This window comes from Haliotis rufescens, unplaced genomic scaffold, assembly GCF_023055435.1.
Source record: "Haliotis rufescens isolate VD_foot unplaced genomic scaffold, xgHalRufe1.0.p SCAF_3, whole genome shotgun sequence".
NCBI lineage: Eukaryota > Metazoa > Mollusca > Gastropoda > Lepetellida > Haliotidae > Haliotis > Haliotis rufescens.
Genome location: NW_025964001.1, coordinates 31,834,714 through 31,851,718, shown reverse-complemented (window position 1 = coordinate 31,851,718; position 17,005 = coordinate 31,834,714). Strand labels below are relative to the sequence as shown.

The window sequence follows — 17,005 nt, the reverse complement described above, 5'->3', positions numbered from 1 at the left end:
AGCCAACATCATTCATAAGATATGTTTGTTTTAGATGACCTGCCTGATTATCATAAACATTTTGAAAGCTCGTCATCGCCTCGGGAGAACTTAAACCAACAAGCCGTTAATATTTTATGCTTAGAACAAATAAGGTGCTAACAATGGTCTTGAACAAAGCTTAAATTTCCCGTGAAGATCAGGGTTAGAAATGGTCTTCAGCAGCCCAGGCTTGTCGTAAGAAGCGACTAACGGGATCGGGTGATCAGACTCGCTGAATCGGTTCATGTGATCATGTCAATCACTGGATTGTATGGTCCAGAGTCGATTATTCACGGGTCGACGTCATATAGCTGGAATGATGCCGAGAGTGGCGTTAAACAACACACCATGCGCAGAGGACTAGAACCAAACATTTAGCCCGCATTGTTTAATAGTATTGCCCCTGGCAAGAACAACTGAGACAAAAGCATACATTCGTTATGAAATATTTTATAACGCATACTACTGCCCAACAAAGAAATCATGGGTCAGTCCAGCTGTGTTGATATAACCGATGGTCTAGCTTTACGTACCATTCATGATTTGCGATTTGATATGCTCTGCAGCTTGTTCTAACGCCGACATGGAGGTCGGAGCATCTGTTGGAGGCTGAGGCGTGGCTGCAGCCGGCGATTTACCAAACAACTCCAACCCCTTTGACGGAAGTAACGGAACCTCAACTGGACGTTGCTGATCCGGTTTCCCTTCAACTGCTGTGACCTTCTGGACGAGACTGTTCATTGAGGATGGGACTCCATTCGCTGCAATTCGGAACATCGTGACATAGAACAGTCGAAGTTGAATCCTTTCAGGATATACAGACAGACAGGCAGACAAAGTGTATTCAGTTTTCAAGGCCTCCGGCCCATAAGACAAGAGCATACCACATAAATTTTATGCATGCAAAGCCTGATCATTATTATCTAGGAACGTCTACATTAAACACATTTAGATTTGTTTGTTTAACGCCCCACTCAGCAATATAACAGCTCTTATGACGGCGGTCTGAAAACAATCGAGTCTTGGCCAGGCAGTCCAGTGATTGACATCATGAGCATCGATCCACTTAATTGGGATACGATGACATGCATCAACCAAATCAGCGAGCCTGACCGCCCGATCCCGTTAGCCGCTTTTTACGACAAGCATAGTCGCCTTTTACGGCAAGCATGGCTTGCTGAAGACCTATTCTACCCCGGAGTTCAGATGATAAGTATCTCCCAACACTGACTGAGTATTTGTATTGTTGTTAGTATTGACATTGACGTCAAGTTTCCGGGGATAGGTGCCAATTTTGGTAGAGACAGTCGTGTAATATTTGTTCAAAATACTAACAAAAAATTTGATATCACCGATCTCTTGACTTAACCATGCGAAACCAAATCCATATTGGAAGAGTAAGGTCCAGTATGTTGCCCACGTTGTTTTACCACAATCATCCAGTGATTTGAGCATTGTTTCAATTTATTTGTCGTTGCACGCCGAACGGGCCTTTAAATAGTCGAGTCTTGGTGATCAATCAAGTGATTGTTATTATTTACGCCGTCGGGGGGCGAGGACGCGTAGGTCATTACGGTATACATATTTTTTCTCTTAATTATCTTTTAAATTTCCACAGGAACACTAATGTCAAGATTGTAAATGAATTAAAACCTTCATCCTCACGGAGTTTAAGCTTCGTAGCTGCACACAGACCAAAGAGTAAGAGAGTGAGTTGGGTTTAAAGCCGTTTTTTAACATATGTTCAGTAATGTCCCGCAACGGCTATGAGGGAGGGAAGCCGGAATCGATGCCGAAATATGGTGCTGACAAACCAAGATTTTACCCTCAGGGCGAATCCAAAGACAAGCAAAGTCTCCAGTGTGCGAATTTAACCCACTGGTCAGACCATACACGTCACCTGTATTTCCCGAAGAGAAGTGACAAACACCAAGGGTCGTTTGAGAGTTAACGATTTAATCCTAACCCCTGCGAGTACAATCATTCAGTGGACGTAGATTATTTGAAATAATTTAAATATTAAATGTCAATCAAATATACTGATTGAACGTATATTTATATAATATCCCAGGGATTTTATAAATATAACTTTCGTTTATATTGTAACATATTAATGTTTCTATTTATATTCCCAATGATCGAAAATGCAGCCTTCGTATCTGTAGCCCTGTTAGTGTACCAATAGGCTAGAGGCGAGCTGATCAATCGAAATGCTTTCAAGAATGTCTATTTCAAGTACCGTCCGCCAGCAACAACTATTTTACGCCCGTTTCCTAAGGTGAAAGTATGTTTGAAACAAAATGTGGATAAATATTGTTTAAAGTTTCTTTTTTCGGTTTATAAGTTAGATAAAACATATACTCTCACGTTTTATGAGATTTTAAACCCTCATTCTTGGTTTTATCACTCGGGTTCACAATGTCATAAAAAACTCATACATGTTTTATCCTACACATAAAACCAAGTATAGAATTCTTGCAAACGTTCATGTTTCAACATAAAGTGCATATTTTGTTTACTATTACGGTTGAACTAATGATATTTCTAGTTACAAAGATGACACAAGTAGCCAAGTCGACGTGGAGAGTTGCGTCCCTTAGATACCAGAATCCGATGGTCGTGCGTTCCTATCCAATATTTGCCCTAGTTATCATTCTTTCCAAATCCAGATTCGCCCTGAGTATAATTTTTCCACGTTTGTCGCCCCAATGTCGGTGCTCGTGGTTTTAACCATAGTGGTAAACAAGAAATTGCATCACGTCGGACTTCGGCTCCTATATTTACGCTGAGATGACGTGAAGTAAATTAAATACTGTTCGAAGCGGCGATAAACTTAGCTCATTTACTCACTGACTCTGGGCGCAAATTAAAAAGTGGACCTACACGTGGATGGTTTGCAGCTTAGAGAGGGCACGATCCAACCGCCTTGCTTGTCGCACACACCGAATACCGAGCCTTTGTTTACGTTTTCGTAGTCTGACAGACATGTGTACCGGTATCGGACGACCCCATCTTCCGGTGTTGGGTGTTGATCAACATGGGTGTTTGAGACCTGTGGTGGATTGCGACAGTTTGGGTCTGAAAACGGAATAGAAACAGCAACGCAATGGAGTACTGATATTCGTTTCTCGGTCACAAGAACTAACTTCAACAAATATTTGAACAATACATGTTAAGCTCGCCACAAAGAAACCGATCATATCTGTTGCCATTCATTCTTAATACCCCCATTCCACTAAGCGGCGTTCAGTGGCGCTCTTACATATCGCCATAGATCGCCATATAGAGCCCTAAGATCTCCAAAAGCGTTAATGGATCTCTAACTGATCTCCATGACCGTCAAGTTCGCCCCCTGTCGACTTCCCTGCACAAAGATGCGTGGCTCTCTGCCAAGAAAACCGTCAGATCGCTACTTGATCAATCTCGTTAAAATCAGATCTTAGTTCTCGCTACCGCTACACAAAGATCTGAGGACATCCCATTACGGGTCACGTCAGACCGACCTTGCGCGAACTTTGACCGACCAATGGAATAACCAATCAGAAGGCAGCTTTCTCGTGCTTTACGGCACTATTTTCAAATTCGACAACGCTTCGAAACATATTTTGACAAATTCTCGATTAAAATTTTGAAACCTGAACAAAAGAGCATTCTGGAATCGCTAATAGATGGTCTAGATTGTATGGATTCAGTCGTTAAATCCGTAACTATCGATCGGAATACCCCGTGTTAAAGTTTCCTAGGGTCTTCAAGTCGCTATCGGATCGCATAGAACGTTATTGGACCGCAACAGGACGCTCTCTGATCGTAATCAGATCGTAAGTGCCCCCAGATAGCCGAAAAATGAGGAGATCTATGGCGTCGCCTTGTGGAATGGGGGTATATAACATTCAAAACTAAATTCTTCCTGGATAGGGGGCACACGTGGCGCAGTCGTCTAATTAACTTCAATTCGCTGTGCAGAGGTGCCTCCCTTGGGTACGCCAGAAACCTATGATTGTGGGTTCGTATCCCGTTCGCCCCGATATACACGTTCTCGTGGGTTTCATCGAAGCGGTAAACCTCTGAGACCCCTGAATAGCTGACAAGCCGCGAAATAACTGTAATACTGTTAAAAGCGGCGTTAAATCCAACTGACTTTTATTTCCTGGATAGCTCTATTATGGCCGTCTGATTGACGAACATGATCATAAACTCGTTTGGAGACATGTTTTCAACAAACATTTTTAGTTATCTTATCTATGAGTAATTTCCATTCGTTTATTTTATTTTAAGACATAAGACATTCCGCTGCTACACGATAAGCCCTATATACGAAAGAAACGTTTAAATACTTACGTATACTTAGGAACTGACATGAACTGGCAGAGTTGCTGTCTGGAAGGTAGCTTGGATTGTCAGCTTGGACGTAGATATGGCACAGTCCTCCCTTCTCTATCTTCGTAATGGTGCACGACATTGGATTTGCACAGATGTCCTGGACTGGGGTTTCATGGCAGTACATCGCCACTACGCAAGACTCATCCGTCCTACAACTTTCCTTGCATTTTTCTTTGCTCATCCTCTCCCCGTCACTGTAAGCAAGCTGAATGCCTCCCATCCCAAAGGTGTTGCTAAGTACATCTTGTTCGGGTATGGCGCTGTAAGGATCAGGGCTGTTGGATGGCAGTCTATTGGAGGACTGCATCGCAACAGAGCCCTGGCTTGAGAGTGTGTTCAATGTACCTATGGCACTACTCTTGGGTTTCTGTAATAGGATTCCTAGGCGTATACCCGAAGGTTCCAACTGCTGGCTTTCTGGCACAGATGCCATGACAAGCAGACACACGAGAAGAACGAGACGCATTGGAAATGGCTTTCAACAGTGTACGTGCGATGAGTGTACACTCAAGATATGGTAAACCAAAACGAATGATGTTATGGCTCGAGGCGAACATGTATTGCCAATAAATACGTTACATGTTATCTGATTGACCTGCATATCCAGGTGGCATCGCGGCCACTTAGCAACAGTAAACTAACTCATTATCTACACCTCCATAGGGCGCTCATGCTTGGCTTGTTCTATATAGCTTGAGCTTTTTTTGCTATTTGCATTTTTATCTGATTGAAGGCGACGTCAAACCCCATATTTTACTGGCAGAGTTGCTGTCTGGAAGGTAGCTTGGATTGTCAGCTTGGGCGTAGATATGGCACAGTCCTCCCTTCTCTATCTTCGTAATGGTGCACGACATGGGATTTGCACAGATGTCCTGGACTGGGGTTTCATGGCAGTACATCGCCACTACGCAAGACTCATCCGTCCTACAGCTTTCCTTGCATTTTTCTTTGCTCATCCTCCATAGGGCGCTCATGCTTGGCTGGTTCTATATAGCTTGAGCTTTTTGCTATTTGCATTTTTATCTGATTGAAGGCGACGTCAAACCCCATATTTCACCTTCAATACCCGAGGTAAACCAGGCCTCGAGATGTCTCATACGTTTTCTCACTTGCTTGTAAAACTTCTCGTTGTTTTCTACCTTACTATCAAGATCCTTATCATTATTAAAACATTATACAAAAGATATGAATAGTCCGCCCACAGGGATAGAACGGAAGTATAGGTCTTCAGCAACCCTTGCTTGCCGTAAAAGGCGAATATGCTTGTCGTAAGAGGCGACTAACGGGAACGGGTGGTCAGGCTCGCTGACTTGGTTGATGCATGTCATCGTATCCCAATTGCGTGGATCGATGCTCATGATGTCAATCACTGGATTGTCTGGTCCAGACTAGATTATTTACAGACCGCCGCCATACAGCTGAAATATTGCTGAGTGCGGCGTTAAACAACAAAACAACGAACAAACAAAACTTCCGGTAGGTCTTGTCTTCTCTGTCATGTTCACGCTCTTCATGTAAACATCAAAATACATGTTTTCACCACTGGATCTTCACTATATAGTGCCTATCTTATGGCAGTATACAACTTTCACAGAGTTGAAAACCAGTATGATGGATATACAATATACAACTTCTTTATTACAATGACTGCAACGTTACGGTGTAGATACTAACACGTATCAAACAAGTGATGTACACAAAAGCTGATCAATTACCCCCCAAAAATACATAAACATACATAAACATAGGGACAGTCAAAGTAAATGACACCCCAAAATATAGTTTTAGAAACTGATATTCTTTCGGCATTGTTCAAGTTATATCTGTTTAATCTCCTAAATTTGACCCGAGGAATTGTTTTTGTTTTTAAACATATTTAATTGACATTAAAAGGTAAAATGGATCAGATAAAACGCTTTTTCAAAGATCATTTATACAATAGTGTACATATTAAAAGATTGGGGTAAATAAATACGAAGTGTCATAATTCCATGGGAATAGTAACATTGGTTATGACATTTGTCAGTCAATTTTTATAGTAAAGAAAACAAAGTATAATACCATGAAATTCTTTATCACTTAAAAACATTAAATCTATATGGTATTAACAAGTATTGACTACCAATTTCCTCTAATAATAAACTGTTACGTTTGGTATCCTCAAGCACCAATACTCAGTATGATCATTGGGCAAATGTAAAAATCACATACCTTGATGGATCCTGTCTGCAATAGATAAATAGAGGTTATCACGTAAGTGTGTTTGGGAATGGTAAATATCCTTTATTAGGAATAAACATATAACGTTTGTTCCCAATACAGGATATTTACCATCCCAAAATACACAAGCGTGATAGCCTCTTTATAATATAATGTCATTCTGTGCTCGAAAAACTTCTTCCTATCTCTCACAAACATAACGAAACATTGAAAGTTTTCCTGGCATGTGCTCATATATATCACGTCAGAAGATAAGTGATGTGTAAGCGGGACAATGACAATAGTCAATATGGTTCCAACTTAAACCTGTTTCTCATACAGTGGCGTAACTACATTTAGGCAAAACAACAATTGACTACACAAATTGTTTCTAATTGTCTTTTGCGGCATTACATCGGTAAGTCCGCTGGTGTAACTGCTCTTTATCAAAGAGCTCTAAACCTTGTCTAAGACGTCGCGTTTGTTGACAGTCTGCCTGTACTGTCATAACGTTACGAAGTGCAGTCAAATGTACACACAGCCACAAAATGAAACAAGGTAACAATTCGGACATATTTCGGCCAAATCCAACTGTTTAAATTGGGGTAAGGTTCCAAGCCGCAGAGGTCTACAAGCACAGATATGGAAACTGATCCGGCTAGGCTAGTGTTCTCGCTAGACTGTTTCGCAACTTATGTCTCCAGAGTTGCCAAAGCTTGTAAAATGCCTTAGCTACGTCACAGTTAGACACTGATTTTGAGTAAATTAGACTATTCTTTTGAAAATTGTAGCAATTATCCTTGGAGTTTCTTCAGATTCCCGATTGTTAATTATGACTCGATCGCCGAATGACAAGGGCGATTTTACGTGCTCTATGCCACGTAATATAGTCACGAGACAAGAGACGTGTGTCTTTCAGACAACTCACTTTAATGGGTACCGACTTACAGCGCATTGAAGCTCCTTCCCAGCGCGTGACACCCTCGTTACACTCTCAACAGTCATTTTTGTATTTGTCATCAGTTTACATATGATTTAATTTTTATTTGGCAATTATATCTGCCTGGAATGCAATGCGTTTCAATGTGCAAAGTCAAATGTACGTTTCTCCTTGGTAAAAGGACACGGGATGCCGAGCCGTCTAAGGTGTCATCCGTTGTACTGAGTGTTTTCCCTTGGGCGTACCAGGATACAATAATCGTTTGTACGATTTGCTTTCTCCAAAATGAAAATACTTTGAGTGACGTAAAATCTGCATGCAGTGATATAAGATGCCCCCCCCCCCCCCCCCCCCCCCCCGCAGATTTTATACCGGTACATCTGAAATAAAATCTCCCCCGGGCGGATATATTCCGCGTCCCCCTCAGTATAAAGTCTATAAAGTATACATTTTTTTAATATACCAGTTTGAGTCTACATGTGAGGTGAGGTGAGGTGAAATGGGGTTTAACGTCGTGTCCAAGATTATTCCACTTGGTTACCGCACCCTATAAGTGAGTTAGTGATGTTTTACGCCGTTTTTATCAATATTCCAGTTACATCACGTCGGGGGACACCAGAAATGGGATTCACACAAATTACCTATGTTGGGAATCATCTCCGTGTTCTTTGGCGTGACGAGCGAACTCTTTAGCCACTAATCCCAAGTAATGAGTGAGTGAGTATGGTTTTACGCCGCTTTTAGCAATATTCCAGCAATATCACGGCGGGGGACACATATTGTACCCATGTCGGGAATTGAACCCTGGTCTTCGACGTGACGAGCGGTTGCTTTAACTACTAAGCTACCCGATCGCCGCCCCCACCATTTGAAAGCTCACGTTACGGGTTATGTTCCAAGTAGCACCGTCAAGCCGACAGATAATAAGCCCAACGTTGGGAAAAAAGTGCGTTTATTGACTAAATCAATTGTACATGTATGTATAAAAATGTCAGATTTAAAGACTTAGAATGTGAAACAGTAACTAAGGTGTAACAATGCATCAAGGTAAAACCTGTCCCCGACTCGCCGCTGTTGCTATTTTTAGTGTGGGAAAGAAAACAAACGACGTTTTCAATCCATGAATTCAATGGTTATCGGTTAAGGACTTCAGCTATATTCCAGCATTACGATGACAGTGGACACCCGATGGGCTTCTCCTTTACGAAAAGGGAACAATAGAGGACCGGCAGTTAACAAAAGCACAAAGCTAACCATAACCATGTTTATAAACTAGAATAAAAAATATTTTTTTATAGTTGTTAAGTTAACAATAATGTACAGAAACATGTGCGAGGATTTTCTGTCGGCAAGTAACACTAGTTTACCAACCACCCCAGATAGAAGTAGTAGTAGTAGTTGGTAAGGTAGTAGTGGTAGTAGTAGTAGTGGTAGTGGTAGTGGTAGTGGTAGTGGTAGTAGTAGTAGTAGTAGTGTCCGAAGTCGTTGCGGAAGTGGTGTCTGAAGTTGTTGCGGAAGTGGTGTCTGAAGTTGTTGCGGAAGTGGTGTCTGAAGTTGTTGGGGAAGTGGTGTCTGTAGTAGTTGGGAAGGTAGTAGTGGTAGTAGTAGTAGTAGTGGTAGTGGTAGTAGTAGTAGTAGTAGTGTCCGAAGTCGTTGCGGAAGTGGTGTCTGAAGTTGTTGCGGAAGTGGTGTCTGAAGTTGTTGGGGAAGTGGTGTCTGAAGTCGTTGCGGAAGTGGTGTCTGAAGTCGTTACAGAAGTCGTGTCTGAGGTCGTTACGGAAGTAGTGTCTGAAGTCGTTGCGGAAGTCGTGTCTGAAGTCGTTACGGAAGTGGTGTCTGAGGTCGTTGCGGAAGTAGTGTCTGAAGTCGTTGCGGAAGTGGTGTCTGAAGTTGTTGCGGAAGTGGTGTCTGAAGTTGTTGCGGAAGTGGTGTCTGAAGTTGTTGGGGAAGTGGTGTCTGTAGTAGTTGGGAAGGTAGTAGTGGTAGTAGTAGTAGTAGTGGTAGTGGTAGTAGTAGTAGTAGTAGTAGTGTCCGAAGTCGTTGCGGAAGTGGTGTCTGAAGTTGTAGCGGAAGTGGTGTCCGAAGTTGTTGCGGAAGTAGTGTCCGAAGTCGTCGCGGAAGTAGTGTCCGAAGTTGTTGCGGAAGTGGTGTCTGAAGTCGTTGCGGAAGTAGTGTCTGAAGTCGTCACGGAAGTAGTGTCCGAAGTTGTTGCGGAAGTGGTGTCTGAAGTCGTTACGGAAGTGGTGTCTGAGGTCGTTGCGGAAGTAGTGTCTGATGTCGTTGCGGAAGTAGTGTCCGAAGTCGTCGCGGAAGTAGTGTCCGAAGTCGTTGCGGAAGTGGTGTCTGAAGTCGTTGCGGAAGTGGTGTCTGAAGTCGTTACGGAAGTAGTGTCTGAGGTTGTTGCAGACGTTGTTGCAGAAGTCGTTAATCGTGCCTTGAAACCGGTAGGACTGAGGCGGATCTGTGGAATGAGACCGACTGATGACAGCGTTGGTTGATTGTCAACATTCTGATTGTCGGTGTTCCCCATCTGATTGAGCATAATGTCATCTACCGCCTGGAGCCTAATATTCATTGCCGGGCCTGTCATGCTTCCTGTGCCTGCAAAGCAGTTATTCATATAGTGGAATACAAACATTACGAAAGGTCTTGGTTGAATAAAATAGCTTATGGTGAGTCAATATCGTGGCACATATCGTGTGGTGGGGCAATGTGATACATTTCGTTTGGTGGGGAAATATCGTGATTCATACCATATAGTGGTCAATATCGTGACACATATCGTGTGGTGGGGCAATGTGATACATTTCGTTTGGTGGGGAAATATCGTGATTCATACCGTATGGTGGTCAATATCGTGACACACATCGTGTGGTGGGGCAATGTGATACATTTCGTTTGGTGGGGCAATATCGCGATTCATACCGTATGGTGGTCAATATCGTGATGCATACCGCATAATAGCATTATTATGCCTCGAAGTGAGATTGACCAGAACTACAAAGCCCATATGAGCCCGTATACCGTCAGTAAAAATCCAAGATGGTTGTTATTGACTGTGCACTCAACTCACATATTTCACACCAAAATTCTGATACAGAGATTTGTTATTCGACACTTTTTTAATATCATTAATCGTGATGTGCAGAGCCATTAATTTGTAAAGAAACCACGTTCGTGACTTTATACATACAAATAATAGAGAAAACACGGAGTTTCCGATGTACGGATTTTCCATTGAACGAGAGGTCGGTCAAGTAACCTTCATAAGTGTATATTTTTGAATAAATATAAATTTGAAGTTTACACGATATACGGCTTTTCCCAAGAACGAGTGGTAGGTCACATTCGTACGTTTTTTACGAGACCGTGTTCTTGAAATGTCGTAAACACTGACGGACTTCTTTCACATTCTTGGGTTAAAACCCCTGGGAATTTCCTTGTACGATTACATACAGAAGCGTTATTTCTGATTATTTAGACCCTTTAATCTTAAACTCAGCGTTTCAGTATACATTGAGCAACGTCAGAGAGTTTGACTGCATGATCACTACGACAGAACCTAGAGTGAACAAAAGGAAGAAAAGCACATCCAAACTATCGTAGTATCGACGCGAACCGTGTCGGGCTGACAGTGACAGTCTACAGCAATCTATGAATTTACCTTAGGGTCTAATTAACACATCTTTAACCACCTTTCAATGGTTGACCAGTTGATCAATGATGACTAAAACATGTATCCGCCGCAGGTTCATTAACAAAATCCGAAATCTCTCCCGTCACGGTTATCGTGTCGGCCATTTTGACGTCTTGTACTTTACGTAAATGTATTACGCCGCGCCGTCATTGTGATAGTTCTTAACCGACATTTCTCATCTAATGATGATATTATTTGAATACATGTGTTGTGTCAGATGTTTCTGAAGAGAAAGTTGTGTATACATACGTTCATGTGACATCTCGTTTTGAGGAACTATTTTATTCCGCGATACAGCTGATTGTTGTATGGATGTCAGTATAAATATGAAGTCACACGTACTAAATACCAACAAAAGCCAAACTCATACTCAAATGAAAGGAAAACTGAAATTGCTATCTCACGCCTCAGACTCGGTCACAAAAAGCACTATGACAAGGTTTGTTCATCTTGCAATCAGGGTGAAACCATTGATCACGTGTAACTAGAATGTCAAGACCATGCCCCAGCCCGGGCTAGGTTAAAACAAGAATTGCAGTTAGATCCGCTATCTGTCATAGATCTCCTAAAGCCAAGAGATGCAGTAGCGAAGGCCAAACTAACTCTATTTCTGAGAGATGGACAGCTACTCGAACGTATATAAACAGAGCAGCCAAGGATAAAAATGAAATCATATCAATGTAAGAAAATAGAAATCATATCAATACAAAAACAGAAATTATGTGAACACCATACTCACAATAGATATGTGTACCCTACTCACACACAGGAGTCCCAAAGAGGGACAGGTCAGCCGAAATTGCCTAGGCAGAAGGTGACCTCGTCAACACTTAATGCAACACCAACAACTAAATATTATAAGTTATGATGTCTTCAGTCGCCGTATACGGTGTCATATTAGGTTAGCAAAGACATTTTGGGCGAGGCGTGACAATTCTATCCATTTTAGCTATAATACTTGTTTAAACGTTCACATTTAGTGCGTAATATTCCATTGTTAACGTTCGGCTTTACATTAAATTGTACTGGTCCTGTCATTTATCTTGGTTGTAAGTGTCAAGTTTTCATTTTGACATGTGCGATATAGATACCAAATGGTGTTCACTTTTCGGCATAATAAAATCGTTATGGTGTCTTTATTTGCCGTATGCGGTATCATATTAGGTTTGCAAAAAATATTAAGCTCGGCCTGACTAAAGGCACCTTAACTAATATTGTGCGATAAGCATTGTGCGGTGTGAAATATCTTGATGAGCACCTCTTACGTTGGGGCAATATTGTGATGAATTTCGTGTGGTGGGGCAATATCGCGATAACTATCGTATGGGGGCAATATCTTTAAAAAATATCGTAAGGTGGGTCAATATCGTAAAACTATTGTATGGAGAGGTAATATCGTGACACATATTGTATGTTGGGGCAATATCGTGAAACATATCGTGTGGCCGGGACAATATCGTCAAGCATATCATGTGGTGGGGCAATATCGCAAAACATTGTATGGCAGGGACAATATTTTAAAAAAATATCGTAAGGTGGGACAATATCGTAAAACTATTGTATGGAGGGGTTATATCGTGACACATATTGTATGGTGGGGCAATATCGTGAAACATATCGTGTGGCAGGGACAATATCGTGAAACATATCATGTGGCTGGGACAATATCGTGAAACATATCGTGTGGCAGGGACAATATCGTGAAACATAACATGTGGTGGGGCAATATCGCGAAACATTGTATGGCAGGGACAATATCGTGAAACATATCGTGTGGCAGGGACAATATCGTGAAACATTGTATGGCAGGGACAATATCGTGAAACATATCGTATGGTGGGGCAATATCGCGAAACATTGAATGGCAGGGACAATACCGTGAAACATATCGTGTGGCAGGGACAATATCGTGAAACATATCATGTGGATTGGACAATATCGTGAAACATATCATGTGGTGGGGCAATATCGCGAGACATTGTATGGCAGGGACAATATCGTGAAACATATCGTATGGTGGGGCAATATCGCGAAACATTGCATGGCAGGGACAATACCGTGAAACATATCGTGTGGCAGGGACAATATCGTGAAACATATCATGTGGATTGGACAATATCGTGAAACATATCGTGTGGATGGGACAATATCGCGAGACATTGTATGGCAGGGACAATATCGTGAAACATATCGTATGGTGGGGCAATATCGCGAAACATTGCATGGCAGGGACAATACCGTGAAACATATCGTGTGGCAGGGACAATATCGTGAAACATATCATGTGGATTGGACAATATCGTGAAACATATCATGTGGTGGGGCAATATCGCGAAACATTGCATGGCAGGGACAATACCGTGAAACATATCGTGTGGCAGGGACAATATCGTGAAACATATCATGTGGTGGGGCAATATCGCGAAATATTGAATGGCAGGGACAATATCGTGAAACATATCGTGCGGTGGGGCAATATCGCGAAACATTGCATGGCAGGGACAATATCGTGAAACATATCGTGTTGCAGAGACAATATCGTGAAACATATCATGTGGATGGGACAATATCGCGAAACATTGTATGGCAGGGACAATATCGTGAAACATTTCGTGTGGTGGGGCAATATCGCGAAACATTGCATGGCAGGGACTATATCGTAAAACATATTGTGTGGCTGGGACAATATCGTGAAACATATTGTGATTGTGATAGCATCCTAGAGTTTGGGTCACATAATGCCTAAACCTCTCATACATATGTGCCTAATATTGGATAAAAAACAGTTTGTCGTCGGAGAGAACTATTGAAGAAATTATTTCTTAAATCGTCGTCACAACCTGCAATATATACATATGAACTCAATGTGAGCACCAACCCGTGCTTTCGCAGGTCATGTTGGCCTGAACCCAGTTGCCCTGTCTGTCGCACGTGGACGCCGTCGTGCCGCTGTTGGCGTTGATGAAGGAGAATCGACAACTTCTTTTGTATACAACTACACCATCGGCTTTCAGTTCGGGATTCCTTGATCCTACTGTGTTAGCAATCTCTGGATCGTCGCGACAGTTGGGATCTGAAAGAACGATGTAAAAAGACATGGAGGTGATGTTATTGTCTAAGGCGTCGCAATTCGCTATGCAGAGTTGCGTCCATTAACCTGATGGATCTGATGGTTTCGTGGTTTAGAGCTCGAGTGAGTTGGGTTCAACGCCGCTTTTAACAGTTTTCCAGTTATAACACGGCGTGTCAGCTTAATGTGGGAGGAAAGCTCGAGGTGATGTAGGTCTAAGTGTTCAAATGGTTTAATTTGCCATACTGACTTCAGAAAATGCGTGATTTCATTAAAAAACCCATGAATATGCCAAAACAAGTCGAGCAATATGAGGCCGGGCGTTGTCATGTTGAAAGGTAATGCCTGGGCCATGACGACTCAAAAACGGTAGAACAACAGGGCCGATGATCTCGTCGCGGTAGCGCTGTCCATTGAGATTTCCCTCCACCACTATCAAACGGGCCCTCTGTCTTGCTGTAATCCCACCCCATACCATAACGCTGCCGCCCCCGAACCGATCTTCTTCCATGACACTATGATTGACGTAACGTTCACCTCGACGTCGGTACACTCGAATCCGTCCATCGCTGTGGCCGAGGTAAAACGAGACTCGTCAGTGAATAGAACTTGTCCCCACTGCATGGCCGTCCAGCGTAGACACTGTCTGCACCACTGTAGTCGTGCTTGACGGTGGTTTCCTGTCAAAATGGGACGTCTGGCGGAATTTCTGGCGACAATCCCTGCACATCTGAGGCGGCGACGTACGGTTTGTGAAGATATTCGTCGAAGGCCAGGGATGCTTCTTGCAGTCACTGTTGCTGGATGGAATCGATTTCGTAGGTGTGTTGTTCGAATCCAGTTGTCTTGTCGATTATTGGTTAGGCGTGGCCTGCCACTCCGAGGATGGTCTCTGACTGCATTCATCTGTTGCCGACGTTGCCATAAACACCATATGGTGTTTCTGTGGACGTTAAATGTCTTGCAACATCACGTTGACTCGATCCTGCTTCAAGCATACCAAAGACACTCATTTTCGGACAGGCGTGGCATTTCGTAATGTTGAATAATTGCGTAATTTTGTTGTCTTTCTGAGTGGTTGTTGTCAGCACGATGCTAAACAAATGCATATGGAATCCCTTTAACGCACATGTTTTTATACCCATTCTTTGGTAGTGAAATGCATGGGGCTTGCATAAAAGTCAACTTTTGCATGGAATACATGCTTTTCTGCAGCAGTTGCGTTTGTGTGACTTGATTCCATACATGTACTACAATATTGAAAACCAAACTTTACTTGTTTGAAAAATACACTAAAATATTGGTGTCAAAGGAACTTTTGTTGTTGAGTATATGTCTGGTCCAGATTTTTGAGAGGCTGGCGTGGTATAGTGAGATATTGCTGAGTGCGGGGTTAAATAACATTCACTAACTTAGTAATGGAGGATCGGGGGATTAGGATCAAGCAAAGCGTTTGTTTATAACTTTTTTGACGAATATGGGACCCCAGATTTTCATAAATCAAAAACAGTACTGTTTCTTTTCGTCGTATCTGTTAAGCAAGTTCGGAAACAAAACCAACCACTTCGAAGATAACAAGTATGAGAAGGAACAGTATTGCTGGTACGCGCTATTTACAAAAAGTTGAGCATCTGAACAATGCAGCATACATTACAATACAGTACAGTGATATAACGAGCGGAAAGATTATTTAATTCTGATCCTTGGTAAGAAAACAACAACATTGTCCTCGGGATATAGATAAAAATTGTATGTTTTGAAGCATTGACAAAAATATATCCTGTCATAGCTCCCGTTCATCCGACGATATTTGTAATGGCTTGTAGCTTTGAATTTATTTCAACATTATGACATAACAGAACAGAGGGTTGTAGTTTATAATATTGAGTTATGCGTGGGGTTGAAACCTCTCGAGTTGAGAACAGTCCCGGGAGCAGGGCCAGAAGCCCCTTTCCCACTGGTTAAATAATCACAACCACATCCTCCATTCCCTTTACTTAATTGTTACCGACAGACCATCCATGATGTGGAAGCGGGGATGCACATTTACCCATGTCCGACTAACCGAGGCTGCACATAATACCCAAGTCAGACTTACCGAGGCTGCACATAATACCCAAGCCAGACAGTTAGATGTCTGAAAAAGGGATGTTCCTGTGAATTTATAGAATCTCTGTAAAAAATACACCTTATCCCAGGTTAATATTGAATTTTATATGGATCACCATTTATTTAAAATAAATCCGTATACAAAGAAGCCCATTTCATTTATTGTCAGTGGTATGATGTGCGTAATATACTTACGGGCACTTAGGTATTTACATGGACTAGCAGAGTAAGAGCTAGGCAGATATCCAGCTCCATCAGCCTTGATATAAGTATGGCAGTGACCTCCTTTTTTCTTTAATGGCCCGGTGAGGAGGCACGCGAAGCTTGGGGCAATACACAGCGGTCCCCGTGTCTCCTTCGCTTCACAGTACACCGCAACGACGCATGAGGTATTTCTGGTACAAGAATTCTTGCAAGCATCTTCCGTCATCTGTTCCTCGTCAGAATGGGCGACTTGAAGATTATTGATTCCAAAAATATTTTGTTTTAAGTCGTCTTCCGTGATATCTTCGAAAGGACTGCTCTTGCCTGTATTCTTGGTGGATGTTGAAGATGGTCCTGTGGTAAGGGGGTCGTTGGAGTTGGAACT

At 42.3% G+C, this 17,005-nt stretch overlaps 1 protein-coding gene across 1 annotated transcript; it reads right to left on the bottom strand.

Annotated features, from left to right (window-relative positions):
* Positions 1–451: 451 nt before the first annotated feature.
* On the bottom strand, positions 452–4,962 carry LOC124146723. The gene is made up of 3 exons (XM_046517157.2): positions 4,360–4,962; positions 2,905–3,099; positions 452–782 (listed from the first exon to the last, which is right to left on the bottom strand). The coding sequence occupies exons 1-3, from the start codon at positions 4,865–4,867 to the stop codon at positions 547–549; spliced, it is 939 nt and encodes a 312-aa protein (XP_046373113.1). The 5' UTR covers positions 4,868–4,962; the 3' UTR covers positions 452–546.
* Between the last annotated feature and the right edge of the window lie 12,043 nt (positions 4,963–17,005).